The sequence below is a fragment of the Podarcis erhardii genome (genome assembly GCF_964252035.2).
Source record: "Podarcis erhardii genome assembly, chromosome: 2".
NCBI classification, from domain to species: domain Eukaryota; kingdom Metazoa; phylum Chordata; class Lepidosauria; order Squamata; family Lacertidae; genus Podarcis; species Podarcis erhardii.
In genome coordinates, this window is record NC_138498.1 from 979,233 (window position 1) to 1,004,696 (window position 25,464).

General features: G+C 44.1%; 1 protein-coding gene and 1 long non-coding RNA gene across 4 annotated transcripts in view; one reads left to right on the top strand and one right to left on the bottom strand.

Annotated features, from left to right (window-relative positions):
* LOC309336197 (LIM homeobox transcription factor 1-alpha-like) overlaps positions 1–25,464 on the bottom strand; it is an 89,921-nt gene that overhangs the window by 50,281 nt on the left and 14,176 nt on the right. For 2 of the 3 annotated variants that reach the window (XM_081851778.1, XM_081851777.1), the window contains exon 3: positions 18,188–18,374. In XM_081851778.1, the coding sequence (XP_081707904.1) occupies positions 18,188–18,374 (187 nt within the window). Of the gene's footprint in view, positions 1–6,424; positions 6,720–18,187; positions 18,375–25,464 lie in introns of those variants that run through there. The other variant, XM_081851779.1, reaches the window with a different exon arrangement.
* Positions 12,418–16,453, top strand: LOC309336263. Its single transcript, XR_014153958.1, has 3 exons — positions 12,418–12,683; positions 14,598–14,828; positions 15,246–16,453. It is a non-coding gene; the product is annotated as an uncharacterized lncRNA (long non-coding RNA).

Consider the following 25,464-nt stretch of genomic DNA (forward strand, 5'->3'; position numbering starts at 1 on the left):
TCTGCAGATTGGAAGTCCTCCACTCCAGTCTAGGGAAAACACTGATGAAAGGTGACTGCACAGAGCAAAACAAACAAATGAGATAAAGACCAGCTTCAACAAGGCAGTGATGGATAGGGGCAGGTGCCTACCACCTTGCCCAAAGCAGAACAGTACAATCAGCATTGCAGCACACAGGAGAAAAGAAGAAGCCTTGCATTTGATGGAAAACCCTTGGGTCTGAGCACAAACCGGGTCCCATCTTTGACAAGCACCAGTTTGGGGAGCAAACTGGGTTCAACAGTGCTGGTTATATTTACAGGGTTGCCTGGTGACTTCTCACTTTAAGGTGCAATCCTATACAGAGTTGAATTTCTGAACCTGGGAAGTTAAGAGATTGTATATCCCAGCCTTGAAATCAGTACCTGGAAGGAAGACCCACTGAACTCAACAAGTCTGATTTATGAGTCGATGGATATAGGATTGCATTCTCAGTGTCTCAGGGCGTCTCCAGACTGCCATCATTTTGTGGGAGGGATTCATCTACTTACCAGAACTTTAGGTCTGTGTATTTTAAAGTGAAATTTTAAAGGGAACCAGGCAGAGGGTCTTCTCAGTAGCCCACCCTATGGAATGCCCTCCCATCAGATGTCAAGGAAATCAACAAATATCTGATGTTTAGAAGACCTCTGAAGGCAGCCCTGTTTAGGGAAGCTTTTAATGTTTGATGTTGTATTGTGTTTTTAATATTCTGTTGGGAGCCGCCCAGAGTGGCTGGGGAAACCCAGCCAGATGGGTGAGGTAATAATAATAATAATAATAATAATAATAATAATAATAATAATAATAGGGCTCTGTTGCCCCAGTGCAACAAATCAGCTCTGAAAAAGAATTGGACTTTTTATGGTTTGGAAAGTGATGGGCGATGCCTGGGAAAGTGTGGGATGAAGGAAAGGCCACATGGAAGACTTGTAAACATCTTGCAAGCAGATCAGGATTGTCGTGCAAGTGCCCCACAAACAAATCAGAACAAACATTCAGTAAAGACTGGATGTGATCGAACCTCTGTAAAAGCAAAGCAGGATGAATGCTCAATAAACAAGTCATCTGGAGGAGCCCTCAGTTGTGGGATACAGCCAGAGGTTTTCTCTACCCAGGTTTTAGCCCAGATGCCCTCCTGGGCTCCAGACATAGCTACAAGTAGGGACAATCCACCCAAAGTCTGATCTGCAAATGTCTCACAGTTCCTAGATTATTTGAATTCTCTAAATCTCCATGGGGCATGTGCAAAATGAACCTCAGCTTCATAGCAGTCTGATCTGGTTGTCTCTAGGCAATGTTGTGAATTACAGTGGTACCTCGGGTTAAGTACTTAATTCGTTCTGGAGGTCCGTTCTTAACTGAAGCTGTTCTTAACCTGAAGCACCACTTTAGCTAATGGGGCCCCCTGCTACTGCCCCGCCGCCGGAGCACGATTTCTGTTCTCATCCTGAAGCAAAGTTCTTAACCCGAGGTACTATTTCTGGGTTAGCGGAGTCTGTAACCTGAAGCATATGTAACCCGAGGTACCACTGTAATAAAACAATGGTGTGTGTTTTTAATCTCACCCTTTCTCCCAACAGTTCAATGTGGAACATACGGTCTTCTCCTGTTTCCTCACAACATCCTTGTGCTATAGTAGGTTAGGCTAATAGAGAATACCTGAACCAAGACCAGCCTGTTAACTTTTCAGATGAGCAAGGATTTGAACCTGTCCCACCCCCTAAAAGGTGTACATTTTCTGTCCCAGTAAGGAATAAACAGCCACCAGTTTTTCTGTAAATACCTGAATAGGATTCTGCCTTCTCTGATGCACACATGCTACTGCATTGATTTTACACATAAGCAAGGTGTGCCAAGCCTTCTGAAGCCAGCCCCTCAGCAAAGGGGTTTTTTCTTCCCTTCTTGGCCAATGCCTTTCCATGAATACATTTGCTACACAACAATATGTTTCTCAGTAACTCCCTGATCTCCTTTCACCAAAATGCAGTGCTACACCAGCACATAAATGTGTCCCTATTGTCAGCTGTGAAATGATGGCACCAGTGGAGCCACTCATTGTGACATGCTGCACTGTGCAGATCTGGGATCGCGTTGTACATCTTGATTTGTGCAAGTGCATGTGCGCAGTGCTGTATGCATGGAATTAGTGCCTTTGGGGGCAGAGGCTGGGCTGGGCTGCCTTTTGGTGATGACTTCTGAGGCTTTGAGTGACTTCTGTTTAGCCCCATACAGATTCCGGAGAACTTGAGACATTTGCTGCTTTGCTGCATTATAATGTGCAATTATTAGCTGACATGGAACATGGAACTTATGGCCACTCAGGCATGCACAGCTGATTTGAGCCGGGACTAACTTGCTATGCTCTCGACAGCAGTGGGAAAGTGTTATGATGCTCTGACAACAAGGCACTAGTGGCTTCACAGGGTGGGGGACTCCTTGGTTGTGGCTGCTGCTGCTTTTAACTTTAACAAGGGACCCATTGAGCCAGTGAATTTGCTCCTATTGCCAACTCCCTTTACCAGATAGTAATAATCCAGATCTTCTCGTGTCTCAGACTGTCTTCCTTTCACATTGACACAAGAGGGGGAAAATACATCTCCCCCACCCCTCCACCCAGCTTATGATTAATGATGTTAATTAGGCAAGCTTTATCCCTCTCTTTGTTCACACCATTCCCCAAACTGACACAGCCCAGAACATTAAAACACAAACTTCATAATCATGGCAAAAAATAAAAGAAAATAAACAGAATATTCAGATGGGCCCAGAGTACAATTAAAAAGACTGCTGTTGCCACGAAATGCCCCTCTGCTCCCATTTGGACTGAGCCAAGAGGCAAACAGTGCCTTGTGCTTGCTAACAAAGTGTATCGCTTCATGCTTCTCCATTCTCTGCCAAGCATTAGGAAAGTCTGTGGTCAGCTTTTTGCGGTCAGCTTTTTGTGAGTACAGGAGTTGTATGGGTCCCAATGCAGCGCAGTTAAGGGCAATTAACGCCAATAGTTCAGTGGGCTTAAGTGTGCTTAACTTTCTGAATTGGATTGTGGTCACGGAAGGTTCCTAATGTCTGAGAGGCAGTGTGGTGCAGTGGTGAGAGAGTAGGACTCGGACTTGGGAGACCAGGGTTCAAATCCCCACTCAGCCATGAAGCTTGCTGGGTGATCTTGGGCCAGGATTGCAGCCTAACCTACCTCACAGGATTGTTGTGAGGATGAAATAGGAAGGAGAACAATGTGTAGCGCCTTCCCTTCCTTTGGCGAGGGAAGGGGAGGGGGGAGTTGAGCAGGCACGCTATTTGCAGGTTGAGCAGGCAGCGAAGCTCCTCCAGAGAGGGAAAAACAGTCTTCAAATAGTCCCCAAACGTGGCAGCAGGTAGGGATGGGGGAGAATTCAGTTAACCTCCAAAGGTGAACCTGCTTAATTCACAATTTCTGAAGCAGTAAGTGAACTGAAATACAGCTGGCTTTGGAAATCTGCACTTCTTTAAATTTTGCAGTGGTTTTCCAGCTGGGCCATGTGTACAAAATGCATATACTGGGGTAAAGCATACATAAGAATGCATACACTGGTGAAAATAACTTACAAAAATGCATAATATTGCATTGCAAAAATGTCTAAATTGGGCAAAATTACATACAGAAATGTGTGCTTTAGGATAAATTTACTCTAAAATACTGGTGATTTTTTACAAGGAATTTTAAAAAAAGAAAATTTGATTACTGATATGTAAATGAAGAGAAATGAACTGATGGTCGGAAAAAATGAAACACTGAGAGAAACCAATGTGGACAGATTTGCCCTCTCCAGCAGCAGTTTCCCCAACCTCTCCAAGGCTGCTGCTTGGCAGGCAGCTCAAAACATCCAGAATTCTTTTCTTTCTCTGGTTGAATTCAAACTGCCTCTCTCTCTCCCCCTCAGCTGGGAATGCACATATCTGTTCAGGTGGACCCACACACCTGCACCTGCAGCCATGACAGCGACCCCTTCCATGGGGTTCCCAGGCTCCAGCAATGTCAGGTGCGAGTCAATGCTTAGTAAACAAGCATCTTCAGCTCTTCAGGTGGAACAAAAGCCTAGGGAGATGGTCCTATCCTCACTTGGCATGGTTAGGTAGATTTGAAGTCTCTTGTGCTAGATCTCTCCCAATGTAGGCAAGCACACACCAGGAGGTGGGCGGAGGAAGAGCCACTGCCTTCGCAGGAGTCCTTGTGCTGGCTTCCGCTAATAGAACCACAAAGCTGAATCCAGACCATGCTCCCTATACAAGCTCAAAACTAACATCATCAAACTGTGTTATCTGTTTAGCTGTTTCACTCTGGTCTCCCTTTCACTGTTGGAGAAAGTTGCCACAATAAATGCACCAATCTTAAAGGTGCCACAGTATTCTTCATATGTAGTAGAAAGTTGTGTGCAATGTAGCTTATTGTGCTATCAAAAAAAATAATGTTTATTCGGCTTTACGCCCATCATGAAACGCAACACAAGAAAACAAATCAAATAAAACAGCGGACTCGTACAAGCCACAAATAGTATAACACAGTTCACAACTCAGTTCACAACTTATGATTAGCCAATCATAAGAAAAGTTTAAGATTAAGATTAAAATTAATTTTTTTTTTTTGCACTACACTAAAATCAATATCTGATGTCGTTATAGAAAATTCTTATAGCTATCAATGATCAGCTAACATTCCATTCCGTCTCTTGTACGAGAGGACGGCTGTTAGGAATTTAGCAACCTGTAGGGTGATATAGGAATCCACATCTTGAAGAACCCAGGCAAGCTGTAGGTCTACTGGTTTGTCAGCCATAGGCTGGATTATGGAGCTTAGTATACTAGCACGGGCTGAACTGTACAAAGGGCAGATAAACATAACATGATGTAGAGATTCAGATGTTTTCATTTCACAAGCACACATTGAAGGGACTTGGCCCTTAGTGAATCTATGTCTCAGCACGTTTGTTAGAAAGACGTTGAACCTAGCTCTAATGAAGGCATATCGGTGAGACGCGGCCATAAGCGATGTTAAGTAGGACGGAGCGCGGTAGATAGGGGTTATGCCGAAATTTAACGGCGAGCAGGCTCCACCGCCAGCTACGAAATTTTGGTATAGCTCCGCATCATCCAGCCTTTGATTTATACACCTTTTTGCCGCATTTAGATCCAGTTTGAGCAACTCAGTGGGCGAGATCTCATAGGACAGCAATTTGGCATGGATTTTTCCTGACCACAAATTTGTGAAGTCATCTCACCACATGCATTGAATGAGATAGTGGTTCGGGAGTTTATGCCATAGGGATATCCAGTAAATCAAAACTCTCCTCCATATAACTAACTCCACTGACGGGATCTTCATTTCTAAGCGAATAGCCGCATTACTTACGCATGTTGGTAATTTTAAAAGTCGGCGTAAGAATTGGCTTTGAAGTGACTCTAATGGTGAGAGGTTTGCAAAGGCAGCCCATAAAGGTGCAGCATAGGCCATTGTGGCCATCACTTTGATGCTATACACCTTCAGGGCCGCAGGGATGAATAAGGCCTCCTCAGAGTAGAAAAAACGAAGGAGGGAGTGTGATAGGGCTTTTGTCTTGTTTTGAAGATATTCAACATGCGCTTTCCACCCTAAATTATTGTGCTAGAGTAATAATGTTTCTGAAAACAGAATTTGATGTATTTCCCAGCCATATGAGAACACCAAGACAAGGGCCCTGTCCTCCTCTGCCTATCATTATCTTGGTTAAGGACATAGGAAGCTGCCTGGTGCTGAGTCAGACCATTTAGATCAGGTGTGGGGAGCCTTGGGCCTCTCAGATGCTGCTGGACCACATATCTCACCATCCCTGGCCATTGGCCTGCTTGCTGGGTCTGACGGCAGCCGTAGTTCAGCAACATCTGCAGGGCCAAAGGTTCCTTGCGCTGGATCTCGGTGGCACTGTGGGGAAGAGCTCCCCAGGGTTTTGGAGAGGCGTCTTTGCCCCCCTACCTGGGGACTGAACTGGGGACTTCCTCTGTGAAAAGCCTGTGCTCTGTCATGGATCCACAGCTCTTCCCTAACCAACCTCTCTTCATGAAAGGAGTGCAGCTCCACAAACCATTTGTTTTTGAAAGGCTTTCTTTGCAAGGCGAGGGAAATGTTTTAGGGGGAGAGATAAGCTGACAGCTGCAGCTGGTTGCGGGGGAAGGAGAAGCCTGTTGCTGCAGAGATGAAATGTTAAGAAAGAAGATGGATGTTGTTCTCCGGTCCTGCACTTCCAAAGCTTTGGGCGCCTCTGACTCCCCCCCTGCCCTGCCCCCTGCCTTCAAGTCCACCCGGCCTCCCTGCTCTGCTCACAACAATCCTGGCCACTGCCTCTGGGCACCTGCCCCGTAAATCCTGATTCAGAAGGGGAGGAAATGTGCTTGCCTGGCCCCATGATAAAGTGATAGCAGCTCCTCCATCCTGGACGCCCTTGCTTGGCTTTGAAGTCTGTTTTCATGGCATGGCAGGCAGAGGCGGGGGAAGCTGAGGAGCTGTCAGGAAGGACCTGAATGGCGGCCTCTGCTGCCAAGGAGCCTCCTCCCTTCCCGCCTGTCCCATGTGGAGATGATTTGCTCATCCAGGGTGAACTTGGCTCGAACCCGGTTCATCCTGGCTAGCGCATGAGCAGCGCAGGGAAACATCTTGTGGATGAATATATTTGTGTGTGTGCGTGCACACACCCCCACACCAAAAACTGGCATCCAAGCCAAGAGCTGTGAGAGACTATAATAGCTCAGAGGTAGAGCACATGCTTTGAGTGCAGAAGAGCCCAGGCATATCTCTAGTTAGAAAGACCAGTGAGCAGATGGAGGAAAAAGACATCTCTAGGCCTGAAAGTCCAGAGAGCAGCTTGCAAATGCAAGCATACACAGTTCTGCAATTCCACTTACCAAGCAAGAGGGAGAAAGTAGTTATAGAATGACTGGATTTTCCACATGATGGAATCATTGTTTCCCCCCGTGGAGTAAAGGAGCACCGCACACAACATATTCTTCACTTCACAATTTGTATCCAAATTCAAGTCAATCCACAAGAAAAGCAACATAAGCCACCCCCCCCCAATAATCTATAGGCATCACCCAATTGGTATGATATCTAGAATAAGTTTTTATGAGAGACATATCTAGCAGTGCATAGCACACAAAAGCTTTCTCCTGGAAACAGACACTGGAGCCCCAGTACCTGATCCTGCACATGCCTTGTCCCATAGCATACTCAGCTCTGGTCATTGGCATGAGCACTAGGAATCTCTTCCGGGGCAGAAGGAGGGAGCAGGTGCACCAATGCAGCTGGTTGGCAGAAAACCCAGGACAGACAAAGGGAAACACTTCTTTACAGGGGACATATTTAAACCATGGAACGCACTGCCTCAAGATGTGATGATGACAGCAGTAGCAGCTGGAGGGCCTCTGCCACCACACTCAGAACCTCCAACCTCCCTCTTGGTAAATTGGGAAGCTGGGACAGCAACAGAACCACACCAGTGCCTCCCCACTGGCTGCTACTGGGTGACAGCCACCAGTTTAGGTAGAGATGGTGTCAAAGGTAATTTGACGAATTCACTGAGGAGAGAGGGCTATTAGTCATGGTGCTGATACGCCACACACCCGCCAGGATTGGAGCCCTCTGGAAAGAGGACTGTTGCCCTCCTGTCCTGTTGTGGGCTCCCCAGAGGAATCTGCTTGCGCAAGACTTGGACGATGAAGGTGGCACCCAGTTCCCTGCAGCCCAAAGGGTCCCCAGGCAACACCAGAAAGGTGGCAGTGGCAAGGCAAAGCACAGACGGCTGGGAAGCACTGAGCGATTTCATTTGGCTATGAAATAGGTCTCCACTTTTCCACAAACATTTCATATTTTGGTCTCTTATTTTTGCTAGTTGTAAAACCTTCTCCTCATAAACAAATTTTATGCAATTTTGTCTAAAATGCACATTTTTGCAAAGCAATTCCCCCCATAATGCCTTTCTGCATATTATTTTTGCATTTCTGCATTTCTATGCACACGTTCCCTCAGCATATGGATTTTTGTTCCCATTACTTTGCTTGAGAACTGCATTGCAATATTCAGAGAAGTGAGAATTTCTAAGGACTGTTGCATTGTGGTTCTTGTGTTGTTTCAGAAAGTGCGAATTAGGGAGGTTCACCTTTAAACATGATCTGAATATAATTTCTTCCCCATCCCCAGCAGCCACTCATAATTTTCATTCCAACAATTTCCTCAAAGTGAGAGTGGCAGAGACCCTCTTCACCAGCCACAGTCAGGATCCTTTGAAGCCCCAGCAACACTACCTGTTTTCTGTGAATGAATGCTATTATTGTAGAATGTTTGCAATGCAAGTAATTGTACATTTAGGCTGCAATCCTATATCTCCACCTACCTTTAAGCGCAAGGGCTATAGCATTTAAACTGCCCCTAACACTGTTGCAGGCACACGCTAATACATTTGCACTGGGAAACTGAGGAAGTCTTCAAAAACCAAACCTACAAGTGAGCCAAATGTGGTGACCTAACAGCAAAATTACTGCCAACCTAGCAGTTTGAAAGCACACCAAAGTGCAAGTAGATAAATAGGAACCATTCTGGTGGAAAGGTAAACAGCATTTCTGTGCAATGCTCTGGTTTGCCAGAAGCGGCTTAGTCATGCTGGCGACATGACCCAGAAAAACTCTCTGTGGACAAACACTGGCTCCCTCAGTCAGTAAAGTGAGATAAACGCCGCAACCCCAGAGTCGTTCGCGACTGGACCTAACGGTCAGGAGTACCTTTACCTTTAACAGCAAAATGCACTAAAGAGAACACAACCTTTAATACGAACAAAGAGCAGCATTCATAGGTGGAGGAGAAGAAGGGAAAATTCTGTTGCACAAGCAGAAGTCTGTTGCACAAGTATAGGATACAACCCACAGTTTGAGGGCCAGTTCACACAACTCCTTCTAACATAGAAGGCTCAAGGCAAATTGGCTTTTGCTGTAGATTTTGGCACATCAAATTTGCTTGGTAGAATATGGTAACATAACCTATGCCCAGTGCTTTTCTTGGAGGGGAAAAAGGTGCCAGTACCCACCATGAAGTTGTTACCGTAAGCGCCACATTTGTAATATTTTTTTGGGGGGGGGGGGAAGTGCTGGTACAGCATACCCTTGAGTCCCCCCAGAAAACAGCACTGCCTTTGCTTCCTTAACCATGTCCTCACTGGACATTTTCCCTAACAATTTTTGTTAAGAATGCAATGAGCCACATTACAGTCACTTGCCGTACCACTGAGAAATATCAGTTCAATAATTTGAACGTTCCTAGAAACCCAACTTCAATTTAATGCAGTACATTTCTTTAAGGTTGTTGTATGAATCAGTGGAGGGGACAAGAGAATCACGTATTAGCTTGGGAAAGACTACTGGTACCTATGAATCCTAGGGGGATCAGCAATGGCAATTCCATACTAGACAAAGTTAATGTGCAAATCCAGGTCCAGGTTCCTTCAAAAGTCTCTCTTTAGCAGCCTAAACCTTGTTATCGCCTTTGTTGCTTCCGCACCCAATCTGTCTACATCTTTCTTAAAGTGTGCAGCCCAAGACACTAGTCAGTCTGGAGCTTGAATGAAACACCCCCAGAACATCCCCTGCATTTTCTTTCATCAACATCACAGACTTGTGTTCGATTTATGACCCATTACAACTCCCAACTCCTTTCCTGCAAAGGCTACTTTAAACAGGGAGGCAGCCCAAGCCCTGTTCATTGCTTGCTTATAGGTCTCTCTCTCTCTCTCTCTCTCTCTCTCTCTCTCTCTCTCTCTCTCTCTTGACCTCTGGCAATGCATCACTAGGAAATGGGCAAATGCTGGTATTTTTATTACTCCCGTCCAGCTCTGCTGACAAAGCTTTGCGTCAGTGGCTGGGGAGGAGGTTGTTCTCTCTTTCTCTCTCTTCAGAAGAAAGAGATAAGATTTGGACCATTAAGGGGGAACTTTTCAAGGAGACTGCCAAGACTCAGAAAGCTCTCCTGAATAATGTTACATGATGTCTTCCCAAAAACTTCCCCAAAGTCTCGTGTGTACTATGTCTACATTTCCGTTCCCAGCAGGGCCTGCTGCCAAAGGAGGACCTCAGCTCTTCCCCTTTCAAAACAACTGTTATTGCCCCCTTCAGAAGGCTCTTCTGCACTTTTCAGCTTCAGTGAGCACATGCTATGGGTTGAATCCGTGGTCTTGTTGGAACTTCCCTGCAATGGAGTGTTCATATGTGAAACCATGGCCATTCATGGCACTCCAAGGTCATTACTGCACAAAACACAGGCTGTGGAGCAGGGGGTAGGGAGCCTGTGGCCTTCCAGAAGTTCATAATATTGTGGAGTTGGAAGGTGCCCCAAGGGTCATCTAGTCTAACCCCCTGCAATGCAGGAACCTCAACTAAAGTATCCATGACAGATGACCATCCAACTGCTGCTTAAACACCTCCAATGAAGGAGAGTCCACCACATCCCAAGGGAATCCATTCCACTGTTGAACCACTCTTATGATCAGAAAATTATTCCTGATGTATAGTTGGAATCTTCTTTCTTGTAGCTTGAATCCATTGGTTTGGGTTCTACCCTCTGAAGCCACAGAAAACAAGCATGCTCCATCTTCCACATGATAGCCCTTTAGATATTGGAAGATGGCTCTCATATCTCCTCTCTGTCTCCTCTTATCCAGGCTAAACATACTCAGCACCCTCAACCATTCTTCGTAAGGCTTGGTTTCCAGACCTCGATCCTCTGCACACATTCCAGCTTCTCAATATTCCAGGTGTGGTCTGACGAAGGCAGAATAGAGAGGTTCTGTCAGTGGCGTAGCATGGGGGTGCAGGGGGCCCCCGGCTGCACCGGGCGCAACATCTGGGGGTTAGGGTTAGGGGGCGCAAATCCATGGGTTAGGGGGCGCAAATCCACGGGTTAGGGGGCGCAAATTACTTGCCTTGCCCCGGGTGCTGACAACCCACGCTACGCCACTGGGTTCTGTCAGAGGCAGGTGCCAGGGCGAGGTAAGTAATGACTCACAAGGTGCCAGCAAAGTTAACTCCTTATTCAAAGAAACAAAACAGCTCAGGCCCATTGAGCCCAGTAACTCTCCACAGTAGGTCTTGCCCCAATGATGCAATTGTGAGGACTGAAGGTCTCCTCCTTCCCACAGTTCCCTAACTCTCCCACCCCCAGGTCCTTTGTCTTGTCTCTCTTTGCTCCATCCTCTTCATGTTCTGGGAGATTGGGGGGGAGGGGAGCTGGTTACAGCAGGAAGGGGACACCCCCTGGTTTCTTCAGCCTTAAACAGGTCAGGACCACAGCACCTCAAGGACTGAATCTCCCCATATGAACTGACCATATGAGACTGTTCTTTGTATGCTTCTTCCGTGAGAGGTCCAGAAGGCAGCAAGTTGAGAGCAGGTCTTAGTGCTGTGGCTCCTCACTTGTGGAATGTCTCCTTTGTTACATATCTTTAGATGCCAGGCAAAGACCTTTTAAACTGGGGGCGGGGGAGTGAGGGTCTTTCTTTGTAACTATGTTATGTATTTTTGTGTTTTTATATTGTAAACTGCCCTATGATCCTTGGATGAAGGGCACATTAAATCAATCAATCAATCAATCAATCAATCAATCAATAGCTACCCCTCCCAGTTTGGTGTCATCTGCAAATGCAATGAGGACCCCCTCAATTCCTTCATCCAAGCCATTTTTAAACATGTTGAACAACAACAGGCACAGGACAGAACCCTGTGGCACCCCACTCGTCACTTTTTGCCAGGATAGGCATGTTGGACTCCAACTCCCACATCCCTGACCATTGGCCAGGCTGGCTGAGGAGGTGAGCGCTGGAGTCCAATCCCAATAAAATTGGGATTAAGAGGTTTTCAGGTTGGCTGTGTCCTGTTGGTGAAGTGGTGGTGAAAATGCTTGCGGGTGGGGGTGGGGACTGAAAAAAAATGGGAGGTCAAGGAGGGTCAGTTGTGGGGGGAGGAGAAATGTCTCTATTTTCATCTAAGGAATGTTGGAGGGCTGGCTTAATTAAATACAGTGGTACCTTGGGTTAAGTACTTAATTCATTCCAGAGGTCTGTTCTTAACCTGAAACTGTTCTTAACCTGAAGCACCACTTTAGCTAATGGGGCCTCCTGTTGCCGCTGCGCTGCCAGAGCACTATTTCTGTTCTCTTCCTGAAGCAAAGTTCTTAACCTGAAGCACTATTTCTGGGTTAGCGGAGTCTGTAACCTGAAGCGTATGTAACCCGAGGTACCACTGTACTTGAATTGTGGGCCCATGTGGCCACACCACATTTGTGGCATCACCAGTAGTCATGGGGACAGGTGCTGACATCATCATAACACAGCTGAAAGGGTCAGAGACATTCTCAGGTCTACTGGTGGCAATCTGCCTGGGTAGCCTGCATATAGCACTCAGCTAGAGTGTGCACCTTCTACAACTGCCCCACCCCTCCAAAACATCCCCCCCGAGAGGGTGACTAGGCTTGGAAACTGCCTCCCATTGGCTTACGGGCCAGAGGTTCCTCACCCCTGCTCTACGCTGTAAAGGAGATGAATTTCCCACACTTGCTGTGCTTTGGATGAGTTCCTGGGACACCAGGAGAAGATGGAAGAGGCGTTCCTCGGAAGCAGGTGAGTAGCCCTTTCTCTATGACTGCCAGATGGAAATCCAGAGAATTTGCCTATCAGCTCAAGAGGTCTTGTCAGACCCATTAAGCAACATACCAACCACACCATGTAGTTTGCAGAATACTCCAGCCAGTCCTTATAGGATGATAGCAGAGAGGAGGGGAAGGAGACCTAGGAGGCATCCAGCCTTGAGCAGAGGATTCATGAGGGTTGACCTGCTGGAGCTCAAATATTTGCTCTTTAGTTTGTACATAATCAATGGATCGAAGAGAGAAACCAAACTGCCACAGCTTCTCTGGATTAGTCTTGCCCCCATCTCCTTTTAGTCTGTCTCCCCTGCCTCCTGATTGTGAGGCTTCCCTGAAGTCATCCTTCTCACAGCAGCCAAAGGAGCCGTCAACAGAAGTGTGGATGGCATAAATCAGCAGGAGAAGCTGTGGCTGCCAACCCCCGGCAGAACTGGATTCCCAGATTTGTTTCAATGATACTCCATTGTTTCCCCCCTCCCTCCCTGGTCATGGTTGCATCTGGGAAATGACAAAGATGGGCTGCCAATTTCCTGTTAAATAATGTTAAATATTCCTGTTAAATAATGAAAATAATAGTCTGGAAAGACCCTCAAACAAAGCTAACAAACATAAAGGGGGTGCACAGCAATGTGTGAGTGTTTATCAGGCCTTCTAGGGGTCCTCGGTGCATTTCACGGCATCCCTGTTACACTTGATGCAAGCTACTACTTAACATTCTTCCACTGTGCTTAATAGAGAGGTAAAGAGGTCAGCTCTCTCCAATGGCTGCTTGCATCTCTATCCGCATGAGCCTCCTCTCCCACTATGGCCTGTAAATGTGCAGTTAATCAAGAAACTCTCCATGCGATTTGTTTGTGCTGAAGATGGAATGATCTGTTGCTGTGTGCAAAGGCTATGCACCCTCCCCCTCCATCATGTGTTGGGTATGGCAGGGACGGGCATGAGAGATCTGTCAACTGAGAGGCCTTTTACTGTGAAGAAGAAAGGAACAAGTATTGGCTGGGTAGGGAGTTTGGTTCTCCAGCCCAGGGATGTATTAAAATAAATGGCAGAGAACGGCCATTGGGATGCATTGCTTTTATTTAATATGTTCCTTTCAACCCATATGAGTCTGGCACCCCTAAACCTAACTAGCATATCCGGCTCCGACGGCTATGATTGGAAAATCCATTTATTCATTCCATTGACGGACAGGCACTGACACTTTGGCTGGAGTGAAGCAGTGTTTTAATTTGGTGCCTTTTGCTGTTGTGCTGCTTTTGGCAACGGCTGCTCACACCCGGCAGCTCCCACCTCTCCCAAGTGCACTGGACCACTTCTGAAAGCTGTGTCTCAGTGAAAGACAACCCACTGAAAAGGAGGACTCAGGAAGACAATCTTGCAATTCTTCCTGACTAGCTGCTTTGTGGCCCTGGCTTCAATTCAAGCTAGGACTGCAAGGGGCAACTCAGGAGCTAAGTGCACACCCGATTCTTCTTTTGACATTTCAGTCACCTGACATTGCAGGATGTCATGTGACTGTCAGGTGGAATGTTCTGCCCCCTTGCCAAAGTTGCCTTCTTCTGAATCTGCCCCTTTGGCCAGATCCAATCCCCCACTCCTGCCTTAAGGTCCAGCTTTCTCTCCCCCCACCACAGTCTGCAGAAGATGTCTAGAGAATTCTTTCTCTTAGTGGTATCCTTATTTATTATTATCATCCCTGATAATATCATTGTTTGTTGTTGATTTTATTTAGATTTTATGTATCTATTTGCTTGATTTAGTCTGTTTTTAACACTTTAGTGTTGGAACTTTATTTTCTACAGGAGTTTAGGATCCTTGGATGGGTAGCTGTCTATAAATGATTTCAGCTCACCGACGCTTAATATTACTCTCCTGTTCCATTCAGTTCTCATGGGTGCAGCTGCAGAGCAACGTAACTGAATAAGGGAAGGGCCTAAGCTCATTGGCAGAGATCAGGGGTTGTGCACAAAACGTCCCAGATTCAATCCTAGACATTTTCGGCTGGAGCTGGAGATTTGTTGCCAGTAAACTAGGGAGATGGAACGATGGTCTGACTCGGTATAAGGCAACTTCCTGTGTTTTAAAATTCTGGTTTTGGTGGGAGAGTTCATGGCAGGTCATAGAATCATAGAATCATAGAGTTGGAAGAGACCACAAGGGCCATCGAGTCCAACCCCCTGCCAAGCAGGAAACACCATCAGAGCACTCCTGACATATGGTTGTCAAGCCTCTGCTTAAAGACCTCCAAAGAAGGAGACTCCACCACACTCCTTGACAGCAAATTCCACTGTCGAACAGCTCTTACTGTCAGGAAGTTCTTCCTAATGTTTAGGTGGAATCTTTTTTCTTGTAGTTTGGAACCATTGCTCCGTGTCCGCTTCTCTGGAGCAGCAGAAAACAACCTTTCTCCCTCCTCTATATGACATCCTTTTATATATTTGAACATGGCTATCATATCACCCCTTAACCTCCTCTTCTCCAGGCTAAACATGCCCAGCTCCCTTAGCCGTTCTTCATAAGGCATCGTTTCCAGGCCTTGCTGAGCAAGCTTTGGAGAAGCTCTTGAAGCAGAAAGCCCAAAGTATGTACCCTCTCTGAGATACTCCTCTGTAACGGACAGGAGTGTGGAGCTCAGTCGACCAAGAGGCTTTGTTTGGTTTGGTTGCTTTCTGATTTCTGCAGCTGCGATCAAAGCTCGGTGTTGTTGGGAGATCTAATCCTCCCCCTCTAATCCTCCAGATTTGTATGCTCAGGCCTGACACTTGGCCCAGCAGCAGAAGGTAATGGGTCTGGAGGGCTGGTTAATCATTCCAAAATATGCTAAGCGTGAGCAATCAGCACAGGCTTCCCCCAGCTTATCGCTATTCTAAAGTGTTGAAGTAAAAGCAACGGGGCAGGGGGAACTCCCTGCTTCCTGTTAGTTTTTGAAGTTGCTATCTAAAAGTCCTCCATTAGGAATCCATAAAAACAGAGTTTTTGCAAGGCCGTTTGCAAAACGGGTTGGTTTTATTAACTGGTTGGCAAAGGTCTTCCTGCAGGGAATAGGGGAAAGAAATATCAATAATCTTTAATGATTGTAAATGCTCATTGCACTTTACAGATAATGTGAAGGGGGAAGAAAACGAGAGGTCCTTTCTCCAAACAGCACTCAATCTAAACTCAGGGTGGGAGAAGAGATCATGTCCACACCATACATTCAATGCATATTTAAACTACACGGCTTCTCCCCAAGAGTCCTGGGAACTGTAGTTTGTTAAGGGTGCAATAGCCCTGTGGGGGGTGAACTACAATTCCTACAATGCTTTGGGGGGGGAATAAGTACTTTACATGTGCATTGAATATGCGTTAAATGTATAGTGAGAATGGGGCCAGAAAAGGGAGAAGAAGGGAATGCCAATGTAAAAAGGGAGAGGAAGGGAAGGCAAAGGGTCCTCCCCTTCCTCATTCAGTCCCCACAACGACCCCTTGAGGTGGGTTTTAGTCATATATACGTTGGGCCTGTACATCCTCCCAGTAGCACTAGCTTCCTCTGTACCTGAGATCAATGGTCCTGTTTAGTACAGTGTTTTGTTGCTCCTGCCCTGCTGCCTGTGCACAAGGAGTTATGGGCCTGGTAATTCTTGAGAGGAAATGTCATACAGTGGTACCTCTGGATACAAATGGGATCCATTCCGGAGCCCCATTCGCATCCTGAAGCGAATGCAACCTGTGTCTGCGCGTGCGCGGGTTGCGATTTGCCACTTGTGCGTGATGTCTTTTCGACTGTGTGCGCATGTGCGAGCGACGAAATCCAGAAGTAACACGTTCCACAGAGCACAACCCGAAAGCGCTCAACCTGAAGCAACTTCAACCTGAGGTATGACTGTATAGGGAAGCACAAGTATTGCTTGTTCTCAAATTCACAGCCTTTTTTAAATGTACAAGGTGTACAGCCTCCAACATTCCTCAGATGAAAATAGGGGCATTGCTCACTCCCCGCCAACTGGCCCTTCTGTACCCCCTTTTTTGGGTCTTCTCCTGCAGAGCGTTTCCTATCAGAAGAAGGGCAAGGGCCACCACCGCGGCACCAGCAGGACACAGCACACACAGCAGCATCAGCAGCATCATATTATAATAATTTATTATTTATACCCCACCCATCTGGCTGGGTTTCCCCAGTCATTCTGGGTGGCTCCCAACAGAATATAAAAAATACAATAACCCTCCACTGTCCTGAGACAATCCCTTAATCCTGATTATATTTTATTTTATTCTTTGGTAGATTTACAAAAAGAAAACACACACACACAGAGAAATATATATATAGGGGAAGAGTCGATATACAAAGCTTTTTATAATAATAATAATAATAATAATAATAATAATAATAATAATAATAATAGACTCCTTGTGCTCTGCTGTGCTCCGCCTTCCTTCCCTCCCATAAAGGAAAAACAAACAACCCCAGGATTCCTGCTATGAATATTGCTGATTGCTCCACCCGGAGTCTGGGCACCTTAAGCTGTTGCACCGCAGCTGCTGCCTTTCTCCGAGTTGCAGTGGCATCACTCTGGTGCTGACTCATGTTCCAGCATTGTGTCCTGGCAATAATAATTCACCCTACCTATGCAGTGCTACCGCTTAGCTAGCTATCATCAACCCTGTATATATTTAATGAATCCAGGGGTTTGCTGTGCAAACACAGACTCTGTGTGTCTGACATGGAATCATGCTACTTTATCCTTTTCATTTTTGTTAATGAAAGGGGGTGTTTCTGGCTCTCCTGGGCAGGCAGTGAAGCCTGGGGGTGTCTCCTTGCCCTCCTGCCATCCACATGCACATTATTCCCCAGTGTGCCAAACTGTTCCTTAAAAACCATGTTCAAGGCAGCAGAATAAATTATCCAAAACTAAGGTTTTTAAAAAAGCAATTATATTCAACATGCATGACTTATTTTCTGTTTGCAGAATTTAGATTTATTTTGCAGGTGAATACACAGTTGTTCTTTAATCCTGATCTCATAATGGATTTTAGCAACCTGTTCACAGTCAATTCACCTATCACATGGCAATAATATCATGCCACTGGATAAGAAAAGATTATGTCTCTGAGCCTACATGTGATACAAACTTTAACCACACCATAAAATAGCTGACAAAAGCTCTCCACAATAAATAAACTGATTTGCACCAACAATTCAATGAAACATATCACTTGGCTCTAGAATTCCAGTGCTGAGGTCTTTCACGTCCCCCTTAGATGCCCAGCTCTGGACTATTCTGACCTTCTGTGACATCACAGCAATGTTCATGGCAGCCAGTAGGACAATGCCTGCCCAGTTCCACTATGACCGTGGATATTTAACTAACTAGTGACTACAGAAATGACCGCCCAGGTAACAAAGTTATTTGGGCCCATCTTTCCCTTGACCATTCCCCACCTCAGCCTGCTCTGCCAAGCCACAGGGGTAGAAATCAAAAGGTGCCAGGCACTTACTTTTCATAGTCATGCTTGCAATACAGCTGCCGGTTGCGACAGTAGCAAGTGCCGGAGAGAGCCTGCAGGCAAGCGGCGCACTTCAAGCAGCCTTCGTGCCACGAACGCTCATTCACCCTCAGGAGGAAGCGGTCGGAGATCGGGGTGTTGCAGCCAGCACAAACCTCCCGCATTTTGGACTCTGAGCCTTGATGGCAGGGAACAACAACAACAACAATGAATTGCAAAACTCAAAGGTCCTCCTCATCAATGAGAACAGTTTACAAAGAAACAGGGAGGCCTGGTGTGTTGCGGGTCTGTGGCGTGACCTGCTGGGATACCCTGCCTGGGGATGCTTTTGCAGCAGAACACTCGGGTGGTTCATGTCCCAGGAACTCATTGCTGAAAAGAACCCACAGTCTGCATGCAAATGGTGCAACTTGTATAATGTACTCGCCCCCCCCCCCCACTATAGTTGGAGCTTATATGTTGCAGTTTGGTTCATACTTGGATTCTGTGACTTTGAAGTCATTCCGTTGTTTCGAACATTCAATACTTCTCAATAGTGGTAACCCAACTGTGGAGTGACCTTCATAGGGACGGTGGTCCAACTCCCTCATCATTAACTTAGGAAAAATCTAGAAATATTCATTTTTACCCAGGCAATTAGAGGCTGAAAGATCTGTTCCTGGCAACTCTTAAATTATTAGCTGTGAGAGTAGGTGGTTTTAAAAAACAAAAAAACCCAGTTTTTGTTTAGTTTTTAAGTGTTGTTTTAAAAGGTTTAATCTGTTTTTAGAATATTGTTTAAAACTGTTTTTAGACATTTTAATTGTACTGTATTCTGTTATTTACATGTTTGCCACCTTTGGGAGGAAGCAAGGAATATAAATTTAGCAAACAAACAATATTTGAACGTTAATGATTAATTTTTTTAACCTGCCTCATCCCAAAAGCACTCAACAGGTAAGAGAGCATTTAAAATATTTTATCCATATAATATGTGTTTTATACTGCTGTCACTACTATGGGAAATATTCCATAGTCCTACATGAAGAAAGTTTTTCATCTACAGTTCTCCTTTCTGTAAAATGGGTATAATACCAATTGCCCTCATAGCTCATTCCACTATTTATAAAATTTTACTTATATTAGTAATCAATCTGATTATTTTTTTGAATCCCAAATATCATTTTTAAGAAGTTTCCCCTTATCCTGAAAACATACATCCCTTCATAGTTTAGAAAACTTTTTAAAAAACCAATCCCAAGAATATAAATAAAAATGTCCTTCTGCTTCTTGAAGCTCAGAGAATTTCCTTGCAGATTCCCCACACTCCATTCTTTACAATGCTCTTGCTTGTGTAAGACTCACTACTGCGCATCTTTGACCCTGCTTCATCCATTCAGTCAATTTCCAGCCCTCTCTACCCCCCCGGATACTTTGGCTTAAGCAGGACATACCTCACTTCAAATAGGAGATAACTTTTTAAATGTCTTGCTTGAGTTGATCAGGATTATCTGTGCATCAATCTATGGCAGCCGTTCAAAGACTTCCTAGCATGGACTGCAGCAGGTAAGGAAGTAAGTGCAGGTGGCTCATAAACAGCCTCTCCAGCGCGCTGGACGTGGCTTGGGGCTGAGGCAGTCAGGGAGTCTAAGCTGCTGCCAAGTGCATGTCATCATCTTCAGTGCGGAGGTTGCTGGGTCTTGTTGGTGCACTTCCTTTCCTTTTGGGCTTCCCTGCTTGTATGTGTGAGTGCATGTGTTCGCACTCGATTGATGCTGTGTGCTGCCATCTCGGTGCTGGAGAGGAGCCATGGCTCTGTAGTAAGACTTTGCACACAGGTGGCACCTGCTGGGAGGAGGGCTGGGAGAGAAGCCTGCCTGGAACCCCAGAGAGACTCTGCCTAACCTGCAGTTGCTGTTGTTACTGTTATCATTAATTCCCTTCTAAATTGCAGTGCATCTGAAGACCAAGTATATGACATAATATAAAATGATACAGTAAAATTACAAAAAAACCTTTAAAGCGTTACAAAAAAACCCATTAAAATAAAATAAACTGACAGTGGAAAACAGCCTCCAAGATGTTGATGTCTTTGATGTTTCCTTTCCACTGAAATGTATTGAAACTGATTGAGTAATTAATGATGATAGTTTTGGCCATAGTTGATAGCAAGACATATAACAGATTTCAGTGGAATCTGAACTGCAGTGGAACAGAAGCAGTGCTGATTGTGGTGAACATAGGACGGGATGGAAATGGCTGCCTCCTTACATTCCTAGTCTCTTGTTCCACAGTTGGATACCACAGTGGGGAAGGTCTGTGTCCCTTGTCATCAGCAGCTGGGCAATGCTGCTGCCAGCGCTACTAGCAGAGCCTCCCCGGCTCATTTTCAAGGCCCAAGGCGGGATGTACTGGGAAGGATACTCTTTCAAGTGTTTGGGTCCTGTGCTGTAGAAGGCTTTGTAGACCAAAATCAAAACCATAGCATATAGACAGCCAGGGCAACTCCCTCAGGGTTGGTGTCACATGGCCCACAGAGCCACGTTTGATACTAGCTGCAGCATCCTGACTGTCTTCAAGGGACAGAAGGTTGCAATAACCTAGCTGGATGGTTATTAGGGTGGAGATAAGATGTAGTTTATGGAGGAAGTGAGGAGGGACCAGAACACACCAACAGCATAGGATCTGCTCCCTCCCTTCATAGAATCATAGAATTGCAGAGTTGGAAGGGACCCTGGGGGTCATCTGGTCCAACCCCCTGCAATGCAGGAATCTCAAAGCATTCATGGCAGGTAGCCATCCAACCACTGCTTAAAAACCTCCAAGGAAGGAGAGACCACAACCTCCCAGGGGAGACCATTCCTCGGTCAAACAGCTCCTTCTGCCAGGAAGTTTTTCCAAATGTTTAATCTCCTTTCTTGTAGCTTGAAGCCATTAGTTCAAGTCCTACCCTCCAGAGCAGGAGAAAACAAGCATATTCTGTCTCCCATGTCACACCCCTTAAGATATCTGAAGATGGCTATCACATCTACTCTCAGTCTCCTCTTTTCCAGGATATAATTTAAATGTATCTTTTTTAAAAAATAAAAATTAAGCCTTGAAAAAACCCTTACCAGGTTAAAAAGAGGGGATTTCAAATTCAGATGAAAACTTCATGGTTATTTTATCTAGAAAAGCAAACTTAACAATGTAATTCTACACATGTCTACTCAGACATTAGCTCCATTGAGCTGAATGGGACTTACTCTCAGGTAAGTGATTGTAGGATTGCAGTTTTGGTCTGCTTAAACACTGAGACATGCATGTTTTCTAAGAAGGGCACACTCAGTATAGTGTGATTTGCTGAAATTTTGAAAGATGTTTAAGGGTTAACATAGCACCAGAATACATAAAATATGACAAATAAGTTGCTCTGAACATATGATAGATTTATCCAAAGATTGGTGACTGTTATATTTTTTTTTTTTAATAATTTTTATTAATTTTCATAAAACAAAAACCACACAAATAAACAAACAATACATGACTTCCCCATGCCTCCCCTTCACTGCACCCCTGTTTCAAAATTTTTTTAGCAATCCTTCATTCCTTTTCAAAATTTGATTTCCCTCCAAATTTTCTTAACTTAAATATTTACAGCTATAGTTCTCTGTTTCTTAACCCTTAACATTTTATCAGTCCGAGATTTTGCAACAGTTCTTAAGATATAATTTAAATTTTTTCCAGTCCTCTTCCACTGTCTCCCTCCTCTGATCACGGATTCTGCCGGTCATCTCTGCCAGTCCCATGAATTCAGTCACCTTCGTCTGCCATTCTTCCAGAGTAGGTAATTCTTGCATCTTCCAATACTTTGCCAGGAGAATTCTTGCTGCTGTAGTTGCGTACATAAAAAAGGTCTTATCTTTCTTTGGTACCAATTGGCCGACCATGCCCAAGAGAAAAGCCTCCGGTTTCTTTACAAATGTCCATTTAAGGACTTTCTTAATTTCATTATAGATCATTTCCCAGTAGGCTTTAACCTTTGGGCAGGTCCACCAAAGATGATAAAAAGTTCCTTCGCATTCGTTACATTTCCAGCATTTATTACTGGGCAAATGATATATCTTTGCAAGCTTGACTGGAGTCATGTACCATCTATAGATTTTCAAGGAAAATAGCTGAGACTGCTAAAATTACTGCCGAGGAAACCAAGGGAAAATTTGTACCTATTGCAAAGAAGGTACATGAGCATGATGCAACTTTAGCTCTTATGGAACTGGAGAGGAAAGGTAAGAATCTGGTACCAGAGGAGGAAGAGGGCAACCTTGGGGAATTTCTCACAGACAAATTTCAAGAATTTTGGACTGATGAATTAGAAGGAGAAGAAGATGAATTTGTAATAACTACAGCCTTCCGGATTGGCAGGAAGCAAGGCAAGAAACCAAGGGATTGTTTAATCACCTTAAGATCCAAGGAAGAAAGAGATAAAATATTGAACCTACATTTCCAGAAGGCATTGATTATTAAGAATTCTCAAATACAGATTTACAAAGATATTCCTAAATATTTTTTGGAGGCGAGGACTCAATTTAAAGATTTAGTGGATTTGCTGAAACAAAACAACACTCCATTCAGATGGGAGTTCCCACAAGGGTTGTCCTTTAACTTTAAAGGGAAGAAAATTAAAATAAAAACAATCCAAGATAAGGAACATTTTCTGGAGAGAAATTTTGAGGACTTTCAGAAAGGAACTGTGAGTGAGAGAGAAATACCGGATATTGCAAACCTATCATTTGGACTGACTCCAGCACCGACCGATCAGGAACAAGAACTTGGAGCGGTTGGTGGAAAAGATACCCAGTAACAAAAATGTCTCTGCAACTTCTGAGTTGGAACTGCAATGGTCTTAACCATCCCCGAAAAAGGACTCAAGTGTTTCATATATTAAAGAAAGAGCAATTAGACATAATATGTTTGCAAGAAACTCATATTGCCAGAATACATAGAAAACTTTTGACAAATAAAAGATTAGGACTGGAATTTATTTCCTCAGATAAAGTTAAGAAAAGAGGAGTGGTGATCTATGTCAAGGAAAAATGGGAACCAAAAATGATCTTTAAGGATGAACAAGGAAGATTTCTGGCAGTGGAAATTCAAATGCAAGGAGAAAAAATTTTGATCGTAGGTATTTATGCACCTAATGAGGGGAAGGCTGAGTTTTTCAAGAAGTTGCATGAGACATTAACGGATTTTATGGACTATAAAATTATAATGATGGGCGATATGAATGGAGTCGTCTCCACAAACATGGATAAAGCTCAAAGACAAGTAATCTCTAAGGATGGGAGACTACCAAAGACTTTTTTTGAACTGACTGACACAATGGACCTGATTGACATTTGGAGAACAAGGAACCCTCTGGAAAGAGAGGGGACCTTCTTCTCTGAAGCAAAAATGACATGGACCAGGATTGACCAAATATGGATTTCTAGCAATCTGGCACCAAGGGTTAAAAATACAGAAATCTGCCCAAAAACTTGCTCTGATCATAATGCAGTAAAGATGGAAATGAAATTGACAACAGCTGGAACCTTTAGATGGAGAATGAATGACACCCTTTTTAGAGATGAAGCAATCTTAAAAAAGGCCCAAAAGACTCTGAAAGATTACTTTGAAATAAATCTAGGAACAGACCTGGAAAGAAGAATAATATGGGACGCAAGTAAGGCTGTCATGCGTGGTTTTCTAATTCAACAAAATTCGATAAAAAGGAAACAACAGAATGAGAAGAAAGAAAAAATTTGGAACCAGATGAAAGAAGGAGAGAAGAAACTGAGGTCAAAACCAAAATCCCAGGAGATTTTAAGAGAAATAAAATACTACCAGACCCAATACATGGAACTGATGAACCAAGAAATAGAATGGAAAATAAAACAAATGAGGCAAAAAACTTTTGAATCAGCTGACAAATGTGGGAAATTGCTGTCATGGCAACTGAAAAAGAGACAAAAGCTGAACACTGTGACGTCCCTTGAAGTAGAGGGAAAATTTATAAATAAACCAAATGAAATCAGTAATTGTTTTCAAAGTTTTTTTAAGAAATTATATGCACAAGGGCCGAAAGATGAACAAGAGATAGAAGAATTTATTAAAAAATATAGACTATCAAAAATTTCGGGAAAAAATAGAAGGAGTTTAAATGAAAAAATTACGAACCAGGAAATTGAGGGTGCCATCCAGAATATGCAATTAGGAAAATCACCAGGACCAGATGGACTGACGGCGAGATATTACAAAGCAATGAAGGAATGGTTAATACAACCATTGAAAGAAGTGTGTAACCAAATTTTGGAGGGGAAAAAGGCTCCCGAATCGTGGAAAGAAGCATTCATCTCACTTATACCGAAGACAGAAACTGAGAAACATCAAGTTAAGAACTACCGCCCTATATCACTTTTAAATGTGGATTATAAAATTTTTGCAGACATTTTAGCAAAAAGATTTTAAAAAGTGTTGTTAGAGGAGATTCATAAAGATCAAACAGGCTTTCTCCCAGGGAGACATATGTCAGATAACGTAAGGAATATTATAGATATTTTGGAACTACTGGAGACTGATATAAATAGAAAAGCAGTCTTGATTTTCGTGGACGCGGAGAAAGCCTTTGACAATATCTCTTGGAGTTTTATGAAGAGGAATCTCCATGGGATGGGGGTAGGCCAAAACTTTGAAAACGGTATAGGTGCAATATATTCAGAGCAAAAAGCTAAATTAATTGTGAATGGTGTAGTCATGGATGAAATCCCAATAGAAAAAGGGACACGACAGGGTTGCCCAATATCCCCTCTATTGTTTATATCGGTCCTGGAGGTGTTGTTGAATATGATTAGAAGGGACCAGCTGGTTGAAGGAATACACCTCGGAGCTAAACAATATAAGTTAAGAGCATTTGCAGACGACCTAGTTTTGACTTTACAACAGCCAGAAGTCAGTACAAAAAGAGTTTTAGAGTTAATTGAAATATTTGGTCAGGTGGCTGGTTTTAAATTAAATAAACAAAAGACAAAGGTACTGGAAAAAAATCTAACGATGGGGGAAAAAGATAGTTTCCAAAGGGAAACTGGTTTGGAGATAACAAAAAAGGTGAAATATCTAGGGGTGAATCTAACATCTAAAAATATGAATCTGTTTAAAGACAATTATGAGAAATGCTGGTTGGAAGTGAAGAAAGATTTTGACATATGGTCTAGATTGAGATTATCCTTGTTAGGCCGAATTGCTGTTATTAAGATGAATGTATTGCCGAGATT